The 16,623-nt window shown below is 35.7% G+C and overlaps 1 protein-coding gene across 6 annotated transcripts in view; it reads left to right on the forward strand.

Moving 5' to 3' along the window:
- VPS8 (VPS8 subunit of CORVET complex) overlaps positions 1–16,623 on the forward strand; it is a 244,539-nt gene that overhangs the window by 23,566 nt on the left and 204,350 nt on the right. For all 6 annotated transcript variants that reach the window (XM_081830850.1, XM_081830876.1, XM_081830874.1 and 3 more), the window contains exons 5-9: positions 1,138–1,231; positions 4,331–4,363; positions 5,325–5,379; positions 13,176–13,300; positions 15,323–15,409. In XM_081830850.1, coding sequence (XP_081686976.1) covers positions 1,138–1,231; positions 4,331–4,363; positions 5,325–5,379; positions 13,176–13,300; positions 15,323–15,409 — 394 coding nt within the window. The remainder of the gene's footprint in view (positions 1–1,137; positions 1,232–4,330; positions 4,364–5,324; positions 5,380–13,175; positions 13,301–15,322; positions 15,410–16,623) is intronic.

Consider the following 16,623-nt stretch of genomic DNA (forward strand, 5'->3'; position numbering starts at 1 on the left):
GAAACTCCTCTTTATTTCATCTCTGTAGTGCTTTACCCATGTTCTTTCCTAACATTTATCTTTTAAGATTAAGTTACTTATGGGGCGCCTGGGTGGCTCAGTCGGTTGTCTGTGTTCAGCTCAGGTCGTGATCCTAGAGTCCTGGAATCGAGCCCCGAGTCGCGTCAGGCTCTCTGCTCAGTGGAGAGTCTGCTTCTCCCTCTGCCCCTCCCCCTGCTCCTCTGCTTGCTCTCTCGCTCTCTCTCAAATAAATAAATTCTTAAAAAAAAAAAAAAAGATTAAGTTACTTATTAGTCCCTGTAGCTAGGCTGCAAGGTTCTTGAGACTAGGAAACTTGACTTACTTATTTTTGTATCCCCAGAGCATACTTTTAGTCACATAGAAGAGGTGCTCAGTGTTTGGTAGAAAATTAAAAATTATTTTTTGTACGTTGATGAGTTGGGTAAGTGAAAGGAGCTGTTAGTAGGAGCAGCAGAGATAGAATAATGAGTGGGGAATTTGAGGTGCTTGGTGAAAGAATGAGAGAGGGCAGTTAAAGATTGGAAGGCAAGAAAGATGGGCAAGGGTGGACAGTAGGTAGAGGTAATGTAGACATGCAGGGCAGGATAGGCAACCTTCTGGTGAGTAGTAGAACCTCTTGCCATAGTTTAAGGTGAGCGAGGAACAGTTTGAATCAGTGAAAAAGGAATGGTGGCTTTATTCATTTTCCTGCTTGTGCTTCTCTGAGGTTCAAGGTGGGTTTAGTACAATATCTTAATGTAGGACTGTTAGACTCTTTGTACGTCATTGCAAACAGAGCTAACAAATTACAGTCAGTGTTGTTTTCTACTTTTTTTTTTTTAAGATTTTATTTATTTATTTGACAGAGAGAGAGAGGGAGAGCAGGAACACAAGCAGGGGGAGTGGAAGAGGGAGAAGCAGGCTTCCCACCAAGCAGGGAGCCCAATGCGGGGCTCGATCCCAGGACCCCAGGATCATGACCTGAGCCGAAGGCAGACGCTTAACGACTGAGCCACCCAGGCACCCCTCTACTTTTCTTATTCTTATGTGTGTTTTGGACTTTCAAAGCTTTGAGACCCTGCTTTTTCAAAAAAATTTTTTTATGTTCTTCAACATTTTCTTTTTCTTTTTTTTTAGGAAGAAGAAATTACCTGATTCTTTTTCACTCCATGGGTCAGTTATGCGACATTCACTTTTGAAGGGAATTTCTGCCCAGATAGTGTCTGCAGCTGTAAGTATTTTGTTCTCTTCCCCAGATTTGTAACCTGCAATGGCATAATGAAGTAGGAATGAGCATAAAACAAAGCACAGCACTTCTCTTGGCCCGAGGCTTAAAAAAAAAAAAAAAGAATCTGGCTTTCATGGGTCTTATGTGATTGTTTTTGACTCATAAGACATGGCTACACATCTTGACGTAGAAATTAGTGCAGCCATGAAATAAAGGTCTGCTCAGAGTCTCTGGTGTGCCTAAGTGAAATATGGCAGCAAGCCTAAAAGGAACACTATCTGGCTTTTCTTTAAATTCGTTTTCAGTTTAGTTGCCATCTTGTGTATTTGGTTGAGTTACAATGTTTGTTTTTTTTAGTCTTTTCATACGGAGACATGATTGATCAGAATCTTTTACAACTGAGTGATTTTCTTGTAATTCCCAAAACTCTTTTCATGTACCTTATTTTATTTATTCTTACAACTTTGAAAGTAAGGAAAGCCATATCCTGTTTTACAAATGAGAAGAGAGGCTCCGAGAGGTGATACATTAACTTGTCTTATATCATTGGGTTAGGAGATAGCAGAACAATTACTCCAAATTGGAGTTTCTGGCTCCGCTGTTGTGCTGCTTTGTTGTGAAATGGAGGTGGTATTGGTGAATGTGGCCAGCGTGTAATGGCTGGAACAGAGTATCTGTGGTCTTCTTCGAAGATTTTTTTAGAGCACTGAGTTGATGAAAAAATTTTAATAGGGCGCCTGGGTGGCTCAGTTGGTTAAGCGACTGCCTTCGGCTCAGGTCATGATCCTGGAGTCCTGGGATCGAGTCCCGCATCGGGCTCCCTGCTCGGCGGGGAGTCTGCTTCTCCCTCTGACCCTCCTCCCTCTCATGCTCTCTGTCTCTCATTCTCTCTCTCAAAATAAATAAATAAATAAATCTTTAAAAAAAAAAATTTTAATAGATCACCAAGACAATAGGTGCTGATTCTGGTATGTTTTATCAAATTTTCAAAGCCTATAATTCTATGTGGTCTTTCAGTTTTAGTTTTCTGAATTCATTGTGTAGATCTTATGTATAATAATGATGATGATGACAAAAGATGACATATTCATATCCCAGGAACTTTGACTTTTTAAATGTTTTCATAGAGCTTAATTGATATTTTGCATATTCAGTTTGGACAAAGTTTTAATTTTCCAGAAGGATAAGAGCTTGATATAGGAATGGCATCATGACATCATAACCACATTACAGTTGTCAGATTTATCCAAGAAAACTTCTGTTGCAGAAACCAAACCAAACCAAACAAACAAAAAGGCAAAACGGAAAGAAAGTGTTCTCTGTGGGCAGTTGGTACACCCTGACCCAGCTTATATATCATGAAGTCAATTTAAATAGAGAGATAGTCAAACCATGGAGGGAACCTGGGCAATTGTCCTTCCTCTTTTAGGTGGAGAGTAACTCAGATTTGCTAGAATGGGAACCACCTGTTGAGGATTACATTTCCATGACGTTTTCTGAATTTAATCCTTATGTAGGTGATGAAATTCATTCCTTTCAAGATCAAGATGAACCAGAACAGTCATTTGACCCACCTGTGCAGTTTTAAAAATATTTTGAATAATGGAGACTGAACTAAAACTCAGACACTGAACATTGATTAGATAAATCTGTTATTTAAAAGGGTTTCTTCTCCCTCTTGAAGAGGAGGGAAAAATTCTAATAAATCCCAGAGTGTTTGCATTCTATTCTTATTTCATTGCTATGGCTGAGCTCCTTTGGTCTGTTAAAATGAAAACTGCTTTTCCTGTGACAGTGCTCATACTCTGCTTTCCTAATGTTGGATTACCAGCTCAATTTAAATTGTATGCTTTTCTGTGATGGTTGGTTTATTAACATGTAAAGCTAGTTATATTTTGGGGTATTTCTCCTGAATAGTTGTTCAGTGATACCTTCAGCCATGTGGATAGTGATAGCGATGTTAGTAGGGTTGCCTGGGGCCTTGCTCATCATGGCTTTGTAGTCCATGCGTGGATGACACTTAGGAGAGATGAAACTTTTGGAGTTGTGAATGAAGGTCACAGCTCATTCACAGATAAAAGTACTATGACAGATGACTACATTTTAAACTAATTCAAATTAATTTTAAAGGGTATTTATCACTTTGATGATCACCTAAGATAGTAGAGATACCCTAGCACAATGTCCCAAAATGTGTCCACTATCTAAGAAGCTCCTGACATGCCGATTAAAATGCAGATTCCTGGGCACCGCCCCAGACCTACTGAATTGGCATCTTTAGTAGTATAGCATAAGGATCTGCATTTTAACAGGTATCTTAGATGATTTTAATGTAGCCTGGCTTTTGAGAATCACTACTCTAAGATGTTGTAACACCAGTACTAAATTTCTATAATCTCTAAAGTGCTTCCCACATCTCTGGTTTTGTAGCTTTTATTTTTTATATATATTTTTTATTATTTTTGTTTGTTTTTGAGCTTTTAAAGTAAGCTGACTTCTTAATGAAATCAGAAGTTACTTTATGTTCTTCATCTGCTCTCTCATTCTTTTTCCCTATCCAGGACACAAATCAGTCATTCATCAAATATTTATTGCATGCATCTTCATTGTCAAGCATGTAAACTTAGGTATACTTTATACACACATATCCATACAAGGTTGGGTATATCCTGCTATCCAGAACATTGAACATGGCAGCCTTGTGATTGCTCTTCCTTATATTCCTGTGCACTGAAATAAGTTTCTTGAGTTAGTTCCCAGGAAGCTCTGTAAAGTTGTATAAAATAGATTCTGCCTTCTGAGAGATTCTAATAACTAGTTGACCACATTGACAGGGACAGACAGAAAAGAAATGTAGAAGTGATATTAAAGGGCCTGGCCTGGGAACTGAAGCTGAGTTTGAGACACAGTTCTTCCACTTCTTGAATAATCTTGGGCAAGTCAGTTATGTTCTTTAAAACTTCTGTTTTCTTAATCTGGAAAGTCAGAATAATACATAATAGTAATTGATTTGGATCAAAGTATATGTAAAGAGAGGGGCTTATATCATTTTCTGTTTAAAAATGAGAATATCTTTTCAAATACTCTTTTAATTTCACTTAGGACAAAGTGGATGCTGGCTTGCCTACAGCAATTGTAAGTACACTTTAAATAATCCTTTAAAGGTAAGCTTGGGTTTGATTGGGTTTTCTTAGATTTATTCTTCTAATGTTCAAAGTTATTGTGTAAATTATTATAATAAAATCATAGGTCATTTACTGTCAGTAATCAGATTTAAAATTTTTCCATATTGAATGTTCTCTTCCTTTCTAGTGTATTGTTATTCTTCAGGCTTTTGTTTGAGAAGCATATAATGGAATAATGATTAGCCTTTTCCAGGTTTATTTATATGTGGTCTTCCCATGCCCAAGTGAATTTGCTCCTTCTGTAATTTGGCCTCCCTTTGGTTATAAGGGAGTGGAAAACCGCATTTGGTGAAATCACTTCGTGGTAAATAGTACATTTAATAGTTCTGAACTCCCTTGCCAAGCCTGCCAAATAGTAAATCTGTGGTGCGATTATAGAGAACTGGGGGATATTGAAAGCACACTAGTGCCTTCTTTGCTTGAACACTTCCAGCTGCCTCCTGTAGCTTTCTTATTAGTTAGTCAGTTGGTGAGGAAGTGGGCTGAATTTTGAATATTTCTGGTGCCTTTTGGCTCCTGTGAATAAACTGAAGGGCTTTCTCACCCCTTTCCCACACCTCATAGCTGGCTTTTGGTGGGGAGCATAAGTGCCTCTTACTTTGTCTGGACCCCTGAATTTTTGGTTTTTTTTAAATTGCTTTAGAGGAAGCTAAGTGGTGTGTTTTTGCCTATAATGTTGAACATATGATATTTTGATATTGTTACCCTTGGAGTAAATTTAGAGGGATTCCCAGAAATAAAACGTCCTGAGTTTCATTTCCCGTTTTGCCTCCTAGATGAAATTCTCCTTATTTATAATAGTTGGTATGTCATCTGGTGCCTAAAGGAAAGAAGACCAACAAATTCAACATGGATTGTTTCAAGATCCTTGATGTAATATTTCAAAATGTAATCTTCCCTTTTGTTCTCAGGCAGTGTCCAGTCTGATAGCTGTGGGTACATCTCATGGATTGGCTTTAATATTTGGTAAATTTTCTAAGTACTTTCCTTACTGTAGATATTAAGTATCCTTTTGGATTTTATATCTTTTAGCAGTTGTAAACTGTTTCTTGTGAAAAAAAATCAGAAAAACTTGAAAAGTAGCAGTCAGTAGGTTTTTAAAAATATTTATTTATTTATTTATTGTCAGAGTGAAGGAGCACGCACGCGCATGCTTGTGCACAAGCAGGGGGAGTGGCAGACAGAGGGAGAAGCAGGCTCCCCTCTGAGCGTGGAGCTGGTATGGGATTCGATCCCAGGACCGAGCTGAAGGCAGACACTTAACCGACTGAGCCACCCAGGTGCCCCAGTCAGTAGTTTTGTAGTTAAAATTACTTGACCCAAGTTCATTCTGTTGCTCATTGCAAGTTTTTCTCCTCCATGAATTTATAAGTTATCACATCATATCTTTTGACTCTGCAGACCTAGACAGAAGGAATATAAAGTTGAAAGGGACCTTGGGTTGTCCTCTTGTTTGCCTCAGTTTGTGGTGGTGGTGATTTTTGATTCTAAATCATATCCTAGCAGGTATTCTGAAAGATCTTCAGGAAAAGAGATTCACAGGCTTTCTCAGTAATTTTTTTGTAACTCAAACTGATAAGTTCTTTTTCATTTACATTGTAAATCCCTCTAACCTTAAAAATTTCTATCCTATAATCATGTTCATTTATTGGTTGAGAAGAAAACTTAACATTCATTTGTATAGTAGATGGATAGTCTTAAGTATTTTCTCTTTTTTTCTACATGAGACTAAATAGTCCTAGTTTCATTATTCTTTGCATTACTTTTGAATTCAGTTCTATGAGCAGAACATCTTCTGTTTTTTTATTTAAAAACTATTAGATACATTTTTCTGTCATTTTTAATGTTCTCTTCTGCATCTTCAGTCTTCTGCATCTCTCTTAAATGGAATTCCCAATAAGATTGTATTTTAATAAGGAATCTACAGTATATTATATAAGGATTACCTGGGAACACTTTAATACATAGTACTACAGTACAACAATTTAATCTCTGTTGGCCTTGCATCATTATTTACCATATGAATGAAAAAGTGGTTATTTTCCTTTGTTTTTGAATAATTTGAATTCTTTTTTATAAATATGCTAAAAATCTTAATTATCATGTGATTTTAACACTTAGTCTTTTAAGAGGTGATTGATTTAAATAATAGAGTTTTATTGTTTGGGAGTTGGGAAGAATGAACACAAAATATAATTCTCTTGAGAGAACTTTAGAATGGATTCTTTGAATAATAATTTTTTTCTTATTTCATAACTGATATGTGTTCATAGTAGAAAATTTCGATGAACAAACGGTTGAAGATATAAAATAATAAACTCTACCATCCAGGAATAATCCCTAACATTTCTGTATGGCCCTCTAATCTTTTTTTTTGTACGTGTGTGTGTATATGTACACATCCAAAATGGAATCATGTTAATTTGTAACTGGCTTTTTCATCATAATGAACGTCTTTGCATGTAATTATTCATCTGTAACATCATTTTTAATGGCTACTTAGTATTCTTTTAAATGGATTCACCATAATTTACTTAACCATTTTCTACACTAAGACATTTGGGTTGTTTCTTAAAAAGCAGTATAGCAATGAACATCTTTGTAACTTCATTTTTGTGCACATGATTACTTCTTTAGAACAAATTCCCAAAGGTGGAGTTGCTTAAGGACAGTTGCTTATAAACATTTTATTTTTTATTTTTATTTTTTCCATGTTTCATAATTTAATAGGAACATTTTAAACACTTCTGATAGAACCTAATCGCTTCTAGGAAGTTTTACCAGCCTCCTCTCCTATCAGGTGTAAGAATGATTATTTTCCTGGGGAGGCATAGTTGGTGTTAGATTGAAAGGATTTGGGGAAAGGGTCTTAAAAGGACCTTCAGTTTAGTGTCCTTATTTTACAGTGAGGTGATTGAGAACTAGAGAGATTAAGAGATACACAGAGCCAAGTTCAGAATCAAGAAATATTGAATCCTAGGTCAGTGCATTTTCACCATTCTCAATAATTCTGTCCTCAGAGAAAAGGAGGCAGTTTCCAAGATATATGAAGAAAAGAATAGAACTAAGATGAATGAGAATCGAGTATAATGTATATGTTTATCTGTCAGAAGAATGCATGTTGAGTTTTTGTTCCCACTTAACCAGTGTTCACTTTTCCTCAGCTCCGTCCTCTTTAACATCCCTTCCTTACCACAGGGTTATAGGAATCTGTGTCTGTTTATAATCAAATCCATGTAGAGCTACTGCAACAAATTAAATGAATACTTTAAAAATAAAAACCCAACAGAGGAGAACAGTACATTGTCTTCTGCTATTGTCTTCTTAATTTCCTTGGGCCTGCTTCTTAATTTTTTTAGGTCTCAACAGCTTTGTTGTAGATATGATGAAATGGTAATCTTTCATTACAGTCTCATGGAAAAGGAAGTATGCCAAAGTGAACATTTTGAGAAAGAATCATAATAATCTGTTTTGCTTTGGGTTTTTTTTTTTTTAAGATTCTATTTATTATTTGACAGATAGAGCGAGCACAAATAGGCAGAGCGGCAGGGAGAGGGAGAAGTAGGCTCCCCGCTGGGCAGGGAGCCCAATGTAGGGGATCAGATGTGGGGGATCATGACCTGAGCCTAAAGCAGACGCTTAACCCACTGAGCTACCCAGGCGCCTGCTTTGGGTTTTTAATCATGCAGTTAGTAACTTTTACTCAATATTTTTTGTGGGAATCTGATTATTTGGACAGTGAGTTTTAACAAATGGATTAAAATTTGCCTGAATGACAGTAACAAATGGCAGAGTGATGATACTATGAAGTGTCTAGATTAGAAATCTGGGTTAAATCTGATCTCATTTAAATATCTTTGTTGATCATAGGAAAAGTGTAGCAGGAAGAATTGTACTTGTTTTAAGTTAACATTAGATTCTTTTTGGAATAGAGGCCTGGGTCATTAAAATAGTAATCATTGTAAGCTTCTTAAAGGTTATGTATATTGCCTATTTTAATGGACTATAGGTATGTGATTATTATTATGTATCTTGGTTTTTTTTCCTATAATATAGGATCTCAAAATTCAGATCTTCATAAAGATGTGTCCCTATTCCAAGGCCCTTAGTTTCCTATTTTTTTTGGGTTGTTGGTATACTTAAGTAGATTATCTTTTTGAAGTTACTTTTATTTCTATCAGACTTCCTGGACTTGGAATTACTTACTGTGCTATGATTTGGATATTATGCATTCTCTCTTTCAATAATCAATACCTGAATATAATCATAAATTGGTTAATCACATTTAGTATCATTCCCAGAGATAACTAAAGGTTGTCACTTATACTTTTGAAATTTTACCTGTCTTTTCTCTGAACTTTTGAACTGATTTCTTGCTTTTCTCTTTCTTTTGATCTTTTCTCCATGGATTCAAAGGAAAAGGTATAGTAATTTTGGTTTGCATGAGTGACTTTTTCTTTTGACCTTTTTAGTGTTGAAAGAGAATGCTGTCAATTACAGTTGATGCCTTCTTATGAAATGCTTACTGAAAAAAAAAACAGCTAATTGAAACTGGTTAAAGCAGGGAATGTTAAAAATTATAAATGTATGCATACTTTCAATGTTTTATTTTGATTGAAAATATACAAATACTGATTTTCTCCTTAATCTTTTGTTACAGTACAAAGCCTTTTCTTTGAGTTTGTATCTGCCAGTTGGAGGTCAGCAGCTCTTTTTTTGTAATAAACTGCATCAGTAATGCATCACAAAGAATTTGCACTTTTAATTAAAAAGAAAAAAGGTAGAAGCTTAGGCATCTGTGAATCAATTGAGGAGTATAAAATTGTAGATTTTTTTTTCAAAATTGTGGGTTTTTACCAAACAACTCTTCAATCTTTGACCATTATCTTGTCCACATCTTATTTCATGACATGTTTTCAAAGAAACACCTTTACCAAGTTTTTCATGAGCATTCATTTAGTTTTCATGAAAACAGTAGCTCTTTCTTTTTCACTCTATTTCATCAGTTCACCTATTGTTTAATTAAGTTTTTAAAGTCCAGTAACATTACAGTGGCATGAGCAGGTTTAGAAAAAAAATGAGCAGGTTTGGAACACAGCTAGCTTACTGTAAGCATCAGCATTCTAGATGATAGCCAGTTAGCCATGGGAATTCACTGTGTCCCAGGCTTCCGTCAGTGAGCTTTATAGAGGGGATGAGGACTTTAATTCTGTGTGTTGGGTGGAGGTCAGGTAAAGGGCTTCTACTGTTTCATGATCTTTAATGAAAAATGTTTTGTATTACCTCTTTTCTTCTTTTCTTTTGGTCTTATAGAATATTTTAATATGTACAAAGGGTAAGAAAAGAGTAGTATTGAAGAATGATGAATGCTGGCAATAAGAGAGCTCTATACACACGATTAAATTTGATTTCTTCTAGGATCTAGTTATTTCCTTCTTTGAAAGTCTTTGGGAACTAGTTAAAACAAATTAGGGATGAAGAAGTAGAGGATTGGGTCAATTTTGGTATATAGAAAGAGCAGAAATTCTCTTGAAGTATGTTCAGATTTAGATTTTATGGCTATTATAGATTTATACATTACTTCTGGCTTTTCTTTCCTATTTAGCACATTACTCTTAAGCTCAGAATAGGCTGAGGAGATCTGCCCTAAGCAAAGTATACTTTGGAAGATAGACTAATAAAAGAAATAGGTATAATTCATTGCAGTGTTTGTGATAACTAGGCTTCAAGTTGTCTTAATTGGTAAGCTATTATCATTAATAATTCCTTGCATTTTTGTAACATTTGATAGTTTTCACATTTTTCATAGGCATTTTCTTATTTAAGCTCTGTGCCAACTCTGTGAAGTTTATAGGAAAGCTGATAGTCTCATTTCATATTTCTTGCCTAGAGTTATTTGCTTTATAAGGACCCACTCCAATTTTTTTTAAAACTAAGTTGACAATGCCAACCAAATGTGATTTTATGTGACTCTGTAAATGAAATTAGCTGTACTGCTAATTTAATGGTTTCTCCCAACAATAGATAAAGCAGACTTCGAGAGTAGGGGAAAATAGAATTTTTACTTAAAAATTAAGGTGATCAAGAGCTCCCTGGAGGAGTTCAGGATGGAGAGCTCTGATTTTTTTTTTTTTTTTTTACCTCTCTTGCTTCTGTCCAGGTCCTTCTGTTCTTTCCATATAACTTCAGAATTCAAGTGTTTGGAAGAGGTTTATTTTTATTTTTACCAAATACCCTTTTCCAGAAGTGTCCAGAATAATCTGGGATACAGAATGTTAAGTTACCCTAGCAGAAGAAACCTCTCCCATAAGATTCTGATTTCTTCTTTACACAGAAATTCTACCTTTTCTGAATTTAGTCTAAATTGCGTGATAGCAGGTTTGTTAATATGGTACCATAAATATAGAATGTATAAAGACAGCAGTAAGAATTGACAAATATCTTTTTGGAGTTAAAACCAGAGTACATTTTATACACTGTCCATCACCTCACTGCTGTGCTTACCATATAAAGTGACATTGTAAAGATAACAAATACATTGTAAAAATCAAGGGAAAAAGTTAATGTTTTCATTAACACAGTCCCGTGGGATGTAAATTTCATACATATTTCAGGAATGACCAAGCTTGATAATTTGGTCCCCTGTGTTGCAGCTAGTTTGTAGTACACAGGACCCATAGGAAAGCAGACCTGTTTCGGTTTTTAATCTAGAAGTTTTTCTTCTTCTCTTTTATTTCCTCCCTTAATGGTACCCTTATTCTTTATCATATTCCCTCATTCTCCTATTCTTACTCTCCTTGAGTTATAAGAATACTTAAAATAGTCTAAAGTGTGAACTTTGTTAAATCTGAAAGCAGTAGTGAGTGTCTTTAAGTATTGGTGGATCAGAACTGTGTACCGTTTGGATCTCAAAGCACAGATTACAAAGGATACCAGCAGGATGCTCTTTAGATACTGCTCTGTGCCTGGAAGGCTGGCAGCCCAAACTCATGGGGTTCTTTGTGAGGCTGATAGGGAATTTCTGTCTTTGTCCTCTTACTTTCATTCCATCTGTTGCCTCCGCACACGACCCAAAGTAGTGGTCTATATATATATGTATATATATATATAGAACACTGTTGCCTAACGATCCTGTCTTGACAGTTTGCAAAATAAGATATGTGGATAAATCCACTAACTGTATGAGGCATCCCTGACAAGTTATAAGGATCATGGATAACACTGTTTTGGCAGGCAATTTCAGTAAAGCAAAAATAAAATGAGGTGGTGTTTTCAGAGTTGGGAAAATAGAATAAAGGAAATTTTAATAATTTGGATCAGATTGGGAGAGGAAGGAAAAATATGTGAGGAAGGAAAAAATCTGTCATTGTAATCGTTCTAGAGGTGAATAAAGATAATGGCATTTTAAATACATGAGGCCTTATGTATTTATGAATTTTATTCCTTTTTGAATATTCATCTTAGAAGGCTAAAAGCCAAGATGATTTCAGAAAACATTGAATATTTTCTGTGTGCCAGATACGGTGCATCCATTAATTGTGTCAGAACTCCTTTGGGAGATGGGGATTGCTATTTGAGCCAGTTTATGAACACAGAAAAATGTTCTTACAATATTCACTTTGGATGGGCAAAAAGTCTACATAGTATTATTCCCTAGATCTGAGAATGAATGTCTTTAGGTTCTTTCTGATAACTAGATTTACTCTTAGAGAAGGAAAATTTGCAAATGTGGAAGCTATTCAGATGATTGTCAGATGCCTCCTGAGTGCAAGGCACCGAGCTAGATATTCTGGGAGTGTTAGTTCACTTATGATCTTAGCCCTTAGAAATGACATGGTCTAATAGTGGAAGTAAGACATAATTATCTCAAAGAATAGCATGTAAGTAGTTAAGGGAGGCACAAACAATTGCTGGGTGAGTTCAGAGAACTCCAGATTGTGCAAATATGGTGAGTTTTTTTTCCCCCTAAACAGTTAAATTTTGTAGGCATGCCTCCTTATACTTGAATTTTTTTATTTCATTGTTTTCAAGTGGGTACAATAATGAACTCTACACAGAATAAGCATTGCCTAGGAGAAGTCTTAGAGGAATTTCTTTTACTTACTAGATAATAAATTTTAATAAATATTTGAATGCCTCCTGAAGAAAATCAGAATTAAGGCAAGATCCTTACCCTTAAATAACAATCTAGTAGAGATTTGAACTATTTGCTTTTAGCGTATCAAATGTTGATGCTTGAGAATAATTTTCTTAAGTAGTCTAAATATTTACTCCATAATTTTGTTCACACTGTTAATTTGCCTAGGAAACCTTTTCTTTGCGGATAATATAAATGTAAATTCAACCAAATTCTGAATTAATAAATTTTGATTTTTGAAATTTTAAAACTACTTTAAAGGGTGGTATTCTCTGTAACCTTGCATCCTGTAAACAGCAAGAAATACAATTTTAGAATGAGACAGATGAAAGATCGTTCATTTGTTCAAAGAGATAAAGATTACTTATGGATTTTTTTTTACTTATCATTAGCAAGTTCTATATTCTTACTTGTAGATCTTGGTTTTTTCTTCATTCTTAGTGTCTAATTCAGTGCCCAGCATCTACTACATGCTCAATAAATACATTAAAATGAATATAACTTCATCCTTTGATTCTTTTGATTGTTGCTACCTCCCAAGTCTTTGAAAACAAGCTGATACTCAATACATATTTTTCACTCCTTTCATTTCTTTCACCTGATTTTACAAATCTGCTTTCTTTAGATCAGAATCAAGCTTTGCGACTTTGTCTGGGTAGCACTAGTGTTGGAGGTCAGTATGGAGCCATCTCTGCCCTCAGTATCAACAATGACTGCTCAAGACTTCTCTGTGGCTTTGCTAAAGGACAGGTAAATGTGAACTTTATTTTATCCATAAGACAATGTTAAAATCAATTTTAAAAAACCTAGTATCTCTATACCACCTGACACCTGTCAAAATGGCTATAATTAACAACACAGGAAACAACAGATGTTGGCAAGGATGCAGAGAAAGGGAAACCCTCTTACATGTTGGGGGGAATGCAAACTGGTGCAGCCACTCTGGAAAACAGGATGGAGATTCCTCAAAAAGTTAAAAATAGAACTATGCTATGATCCAGCAATTGCAATACTAGTTATTTACCCAAAGGATACAAAAACACAGATTTGAAGGGGTTGATGCACCCCGATGTTTATAGAAGCATTATCAACAATAGCCAAACAATGGAGAGAGCCCAAATGTCCCTTGATTGATGAATGGATAAAGAAGATGTGGGTGTGTGTACACACACACACACACACACACACACACACACACACACACACTGGAATATTACTCAGCCATCAAAAAGAATGAAATCTTGCCATTTGCAACTACATGGATGTAGCTGGAGTGTATTATGCTAACTGAAGTAAGTCAGAGAAAGACAAATACCATATGATTTCACTCATATGTGGAATTTAAGAAACAAAACATGAACATATGGCAAGGGGAAAAAGGGAAGCAAGCCATAAGAGACTATTTTTTAAAAGATTTTATTTATTTATTAGAGCATGTGAGCAGGGGAGGAGCAGAGGGAGAGGGACAAGCCGACTCTGTGCTGAGCAAGGGGCCTGATGGGGGGCTCGATCCCACAACCCCGAGATCATGATCTGAGCCTAAACCAAGAGTCAGATGCCCAACCGACTGAGCCACCCAGGCACCCTTAAGAGACTCTTAACAATAGAGAACAAACTGAGGGTTGTTGGAGGGGAGGTGGGTGGGGGATGGGCTAAATGGGTGATGGGTATTAAGGAGGGCACTTGTTATGATGAGCACTGAGTGTTATATGTAAGTGATGAATCACTAAATACTACTTCTGAAACCAATATTATGCTATATGTTAACTAAGTAGAATTTAAATAAAAATTTGGAGGAAAAAAATGAAATGTGATAACACTGGAGCTAGGAGAAAAGCATGAGTAGGACAGATGAGGGCACTAAGTATGTACAAAGCAGTTGTTTAGGCAAAATGCAAACGCAGCTATTACAGTCCATTTGTTGATATTTGGGAATTCACTGCATTGAGTTCTGTATATGAACTCATGTTGGCATGAGTATCTGGATGTGAAAATAAACTTGCATTAAATTTACCCAGTTTGATTAATTAAACAAACTAGTATTTCTAGATCAATATTTCAAAGACCAAAAATTATAAAGTGACATGTCTGTAGAGCTAACCTTAGATTGCTTGGTCTAACTTTTGTTCAGTTTTTAATAATTGTTATCAACTGAGCCAGAGTCTGTGATTTTTAATATCTTAATTTATGAGTCTATATAAGTAAACAGCTTTTACAAACCGACCAGGCTGTTATATCAAAATTTACTTCCTTATAGTAGCATAAGTAATTGTTGCTGCTTTTTAAATACACTATATTCTCTTTTCTCTATTCTCATTACTGTGTTCCTGGATAACTCTTAGAATTGCTTTCTACTTCTGAAACTGGCGATAAGTTCTGGCTTTTCTCATGTGATTTATACATCACTAGTTGGTTTGGCAGTGAGCCTTTCTTATAATTTTTACCAGTGCTAAAGAGATTGACTCATTGAAGAAATTTTTACTTTTTTTTTTTTTAATTTTTTTTATTGTTGAAATTTTTTACTTCTTGGTATAAGAACAATGTTTAAAATCTGAAGGGAAAAGTAGGTAGGGCAGGATGAAGGGGAGATGAAGATGGAATAAAAGGCCCTATGCTTTAATGGATCTACAACCTTTGATTATGTTTCAACTTCATAATTTTTTGCCTGCAATGTTTATAGACCAGGGATAGATTATTTCAGCCACAAGGCAGGGTACTTAAGTCCAAAAAAGAGCAATAGATTGGTTTTTGAAGCATTTAGTTGTCTTATAGATCACGATGTGGGATCTGGCCAGTGGAAAACTTCTGAGATCAATAACAGATGCTCATCCTCCAGGAACAGCAATATTGCATATTAAGGTAATATCTTTTTTTTGTCTAATAGTTTTTTATTATATTTGTATATGCATTTTTAAGCATATTTCTTTATAAATGGAATCCTTGAAAATGAAGTTTTCTTTGATGAGCCCAGTAGGATGCTTTGCAGGTTAGAACGGGAGATGGGCTAGCTACCTTGGTAACATTCAGCTGCACGTTGGGTTGACGTCTAATAGAGCAGCAGAGAGAGTAAACCGATATGATCCCAGACCAGAGGTTGGCAGCAGTACCCAGCTGAAAAATCATATGGAGATTAAAAAGTTCTTTTTACCTTTTGTTCAGTCCCCCAGCATTGCTCTGTCACACTTTGTTGGGAGTTACCTGAGGTTCGAGGCGCCAGCTGTGCAAGAACCAAGGTTTGCTTTATGTTCAGAAACAGCTCTGTTGGTTTATTTTCTTTCAGGCCTCTAAGGGAAAAGCATTAAGATTTGAGTCTTGGCTTTCTCCTTACAGGTCTGAAAAAAATAAGCCAACTTAGGTAACAGATTTCATTTATAAATACAATGTGAACTTTGGTTTGTGTATGCTGTCAGGCCCGTGTTCAGAAGCATAAAAGGTAAAGGACTGTAACTAGGGAAGTCTAAAATCAGATCTTCTAGATTTTAATCATGTGCACATTTGGTTGCTTAGCTGTGCAGACCTCTCTTATCCATACATATGCTTTTTAAAGTCTGTAAGCATCTGGAGTTTATGTGTCTGCATCTAGGTTAGTTACATAAAAGGCTTTTGTGACAAAGCATCATTGAAGCATTTAGTAACAGTGAAAGCAACCAAGACAAGTAAGAGTAGAGTTTCCCCTTTTTCTGAACATCATGGCAGTTTTTCTTGACCTCTTTTCCTATGGCATGTTATAGTTGTTTGTGTTTATGTCTTCTCTCCTTTAATAGATGAAGATTTTTGAAACCCGAATCTGTTTCTCATTTATTTTTGGATTATGCATGGTAGCTGCTCAATAAACGTTTGGTTGAAGGGATAACTAATTGGTGGTGTTTGTAAAAGGACAGTTCATTTACTGAAAAAAGCAAAATCCTTGAGAGAAACAGGAAACAGAAGAGGTAAAGGCAGAGAGGAAAGAGAAGAATGCAGCTGAGGTTAATAGCATAGAAGTAGTAGCCATTGTGATGCTTGGGATTGGTGGTAAAGGCGTTGCATGCAGACACTGTAACATTGGAATAAGAGGTAGCAAGTGATAGGGT

Source organism: Leptonychotes weddellii, chromosome 1, assembly GCF_054177405.1.
Source record: "Leptonychotes weddellii isolate Sample4059 chromosome 1, ASM5417740v2, whole genome shotgun sequence".
NCBI classification, from domain to species: Eukaryota; Metazoa; Chordata; class Mammalia; order Carnivora; family Phocidae; genus Leptonychotes; species Leptonychotes weddellii.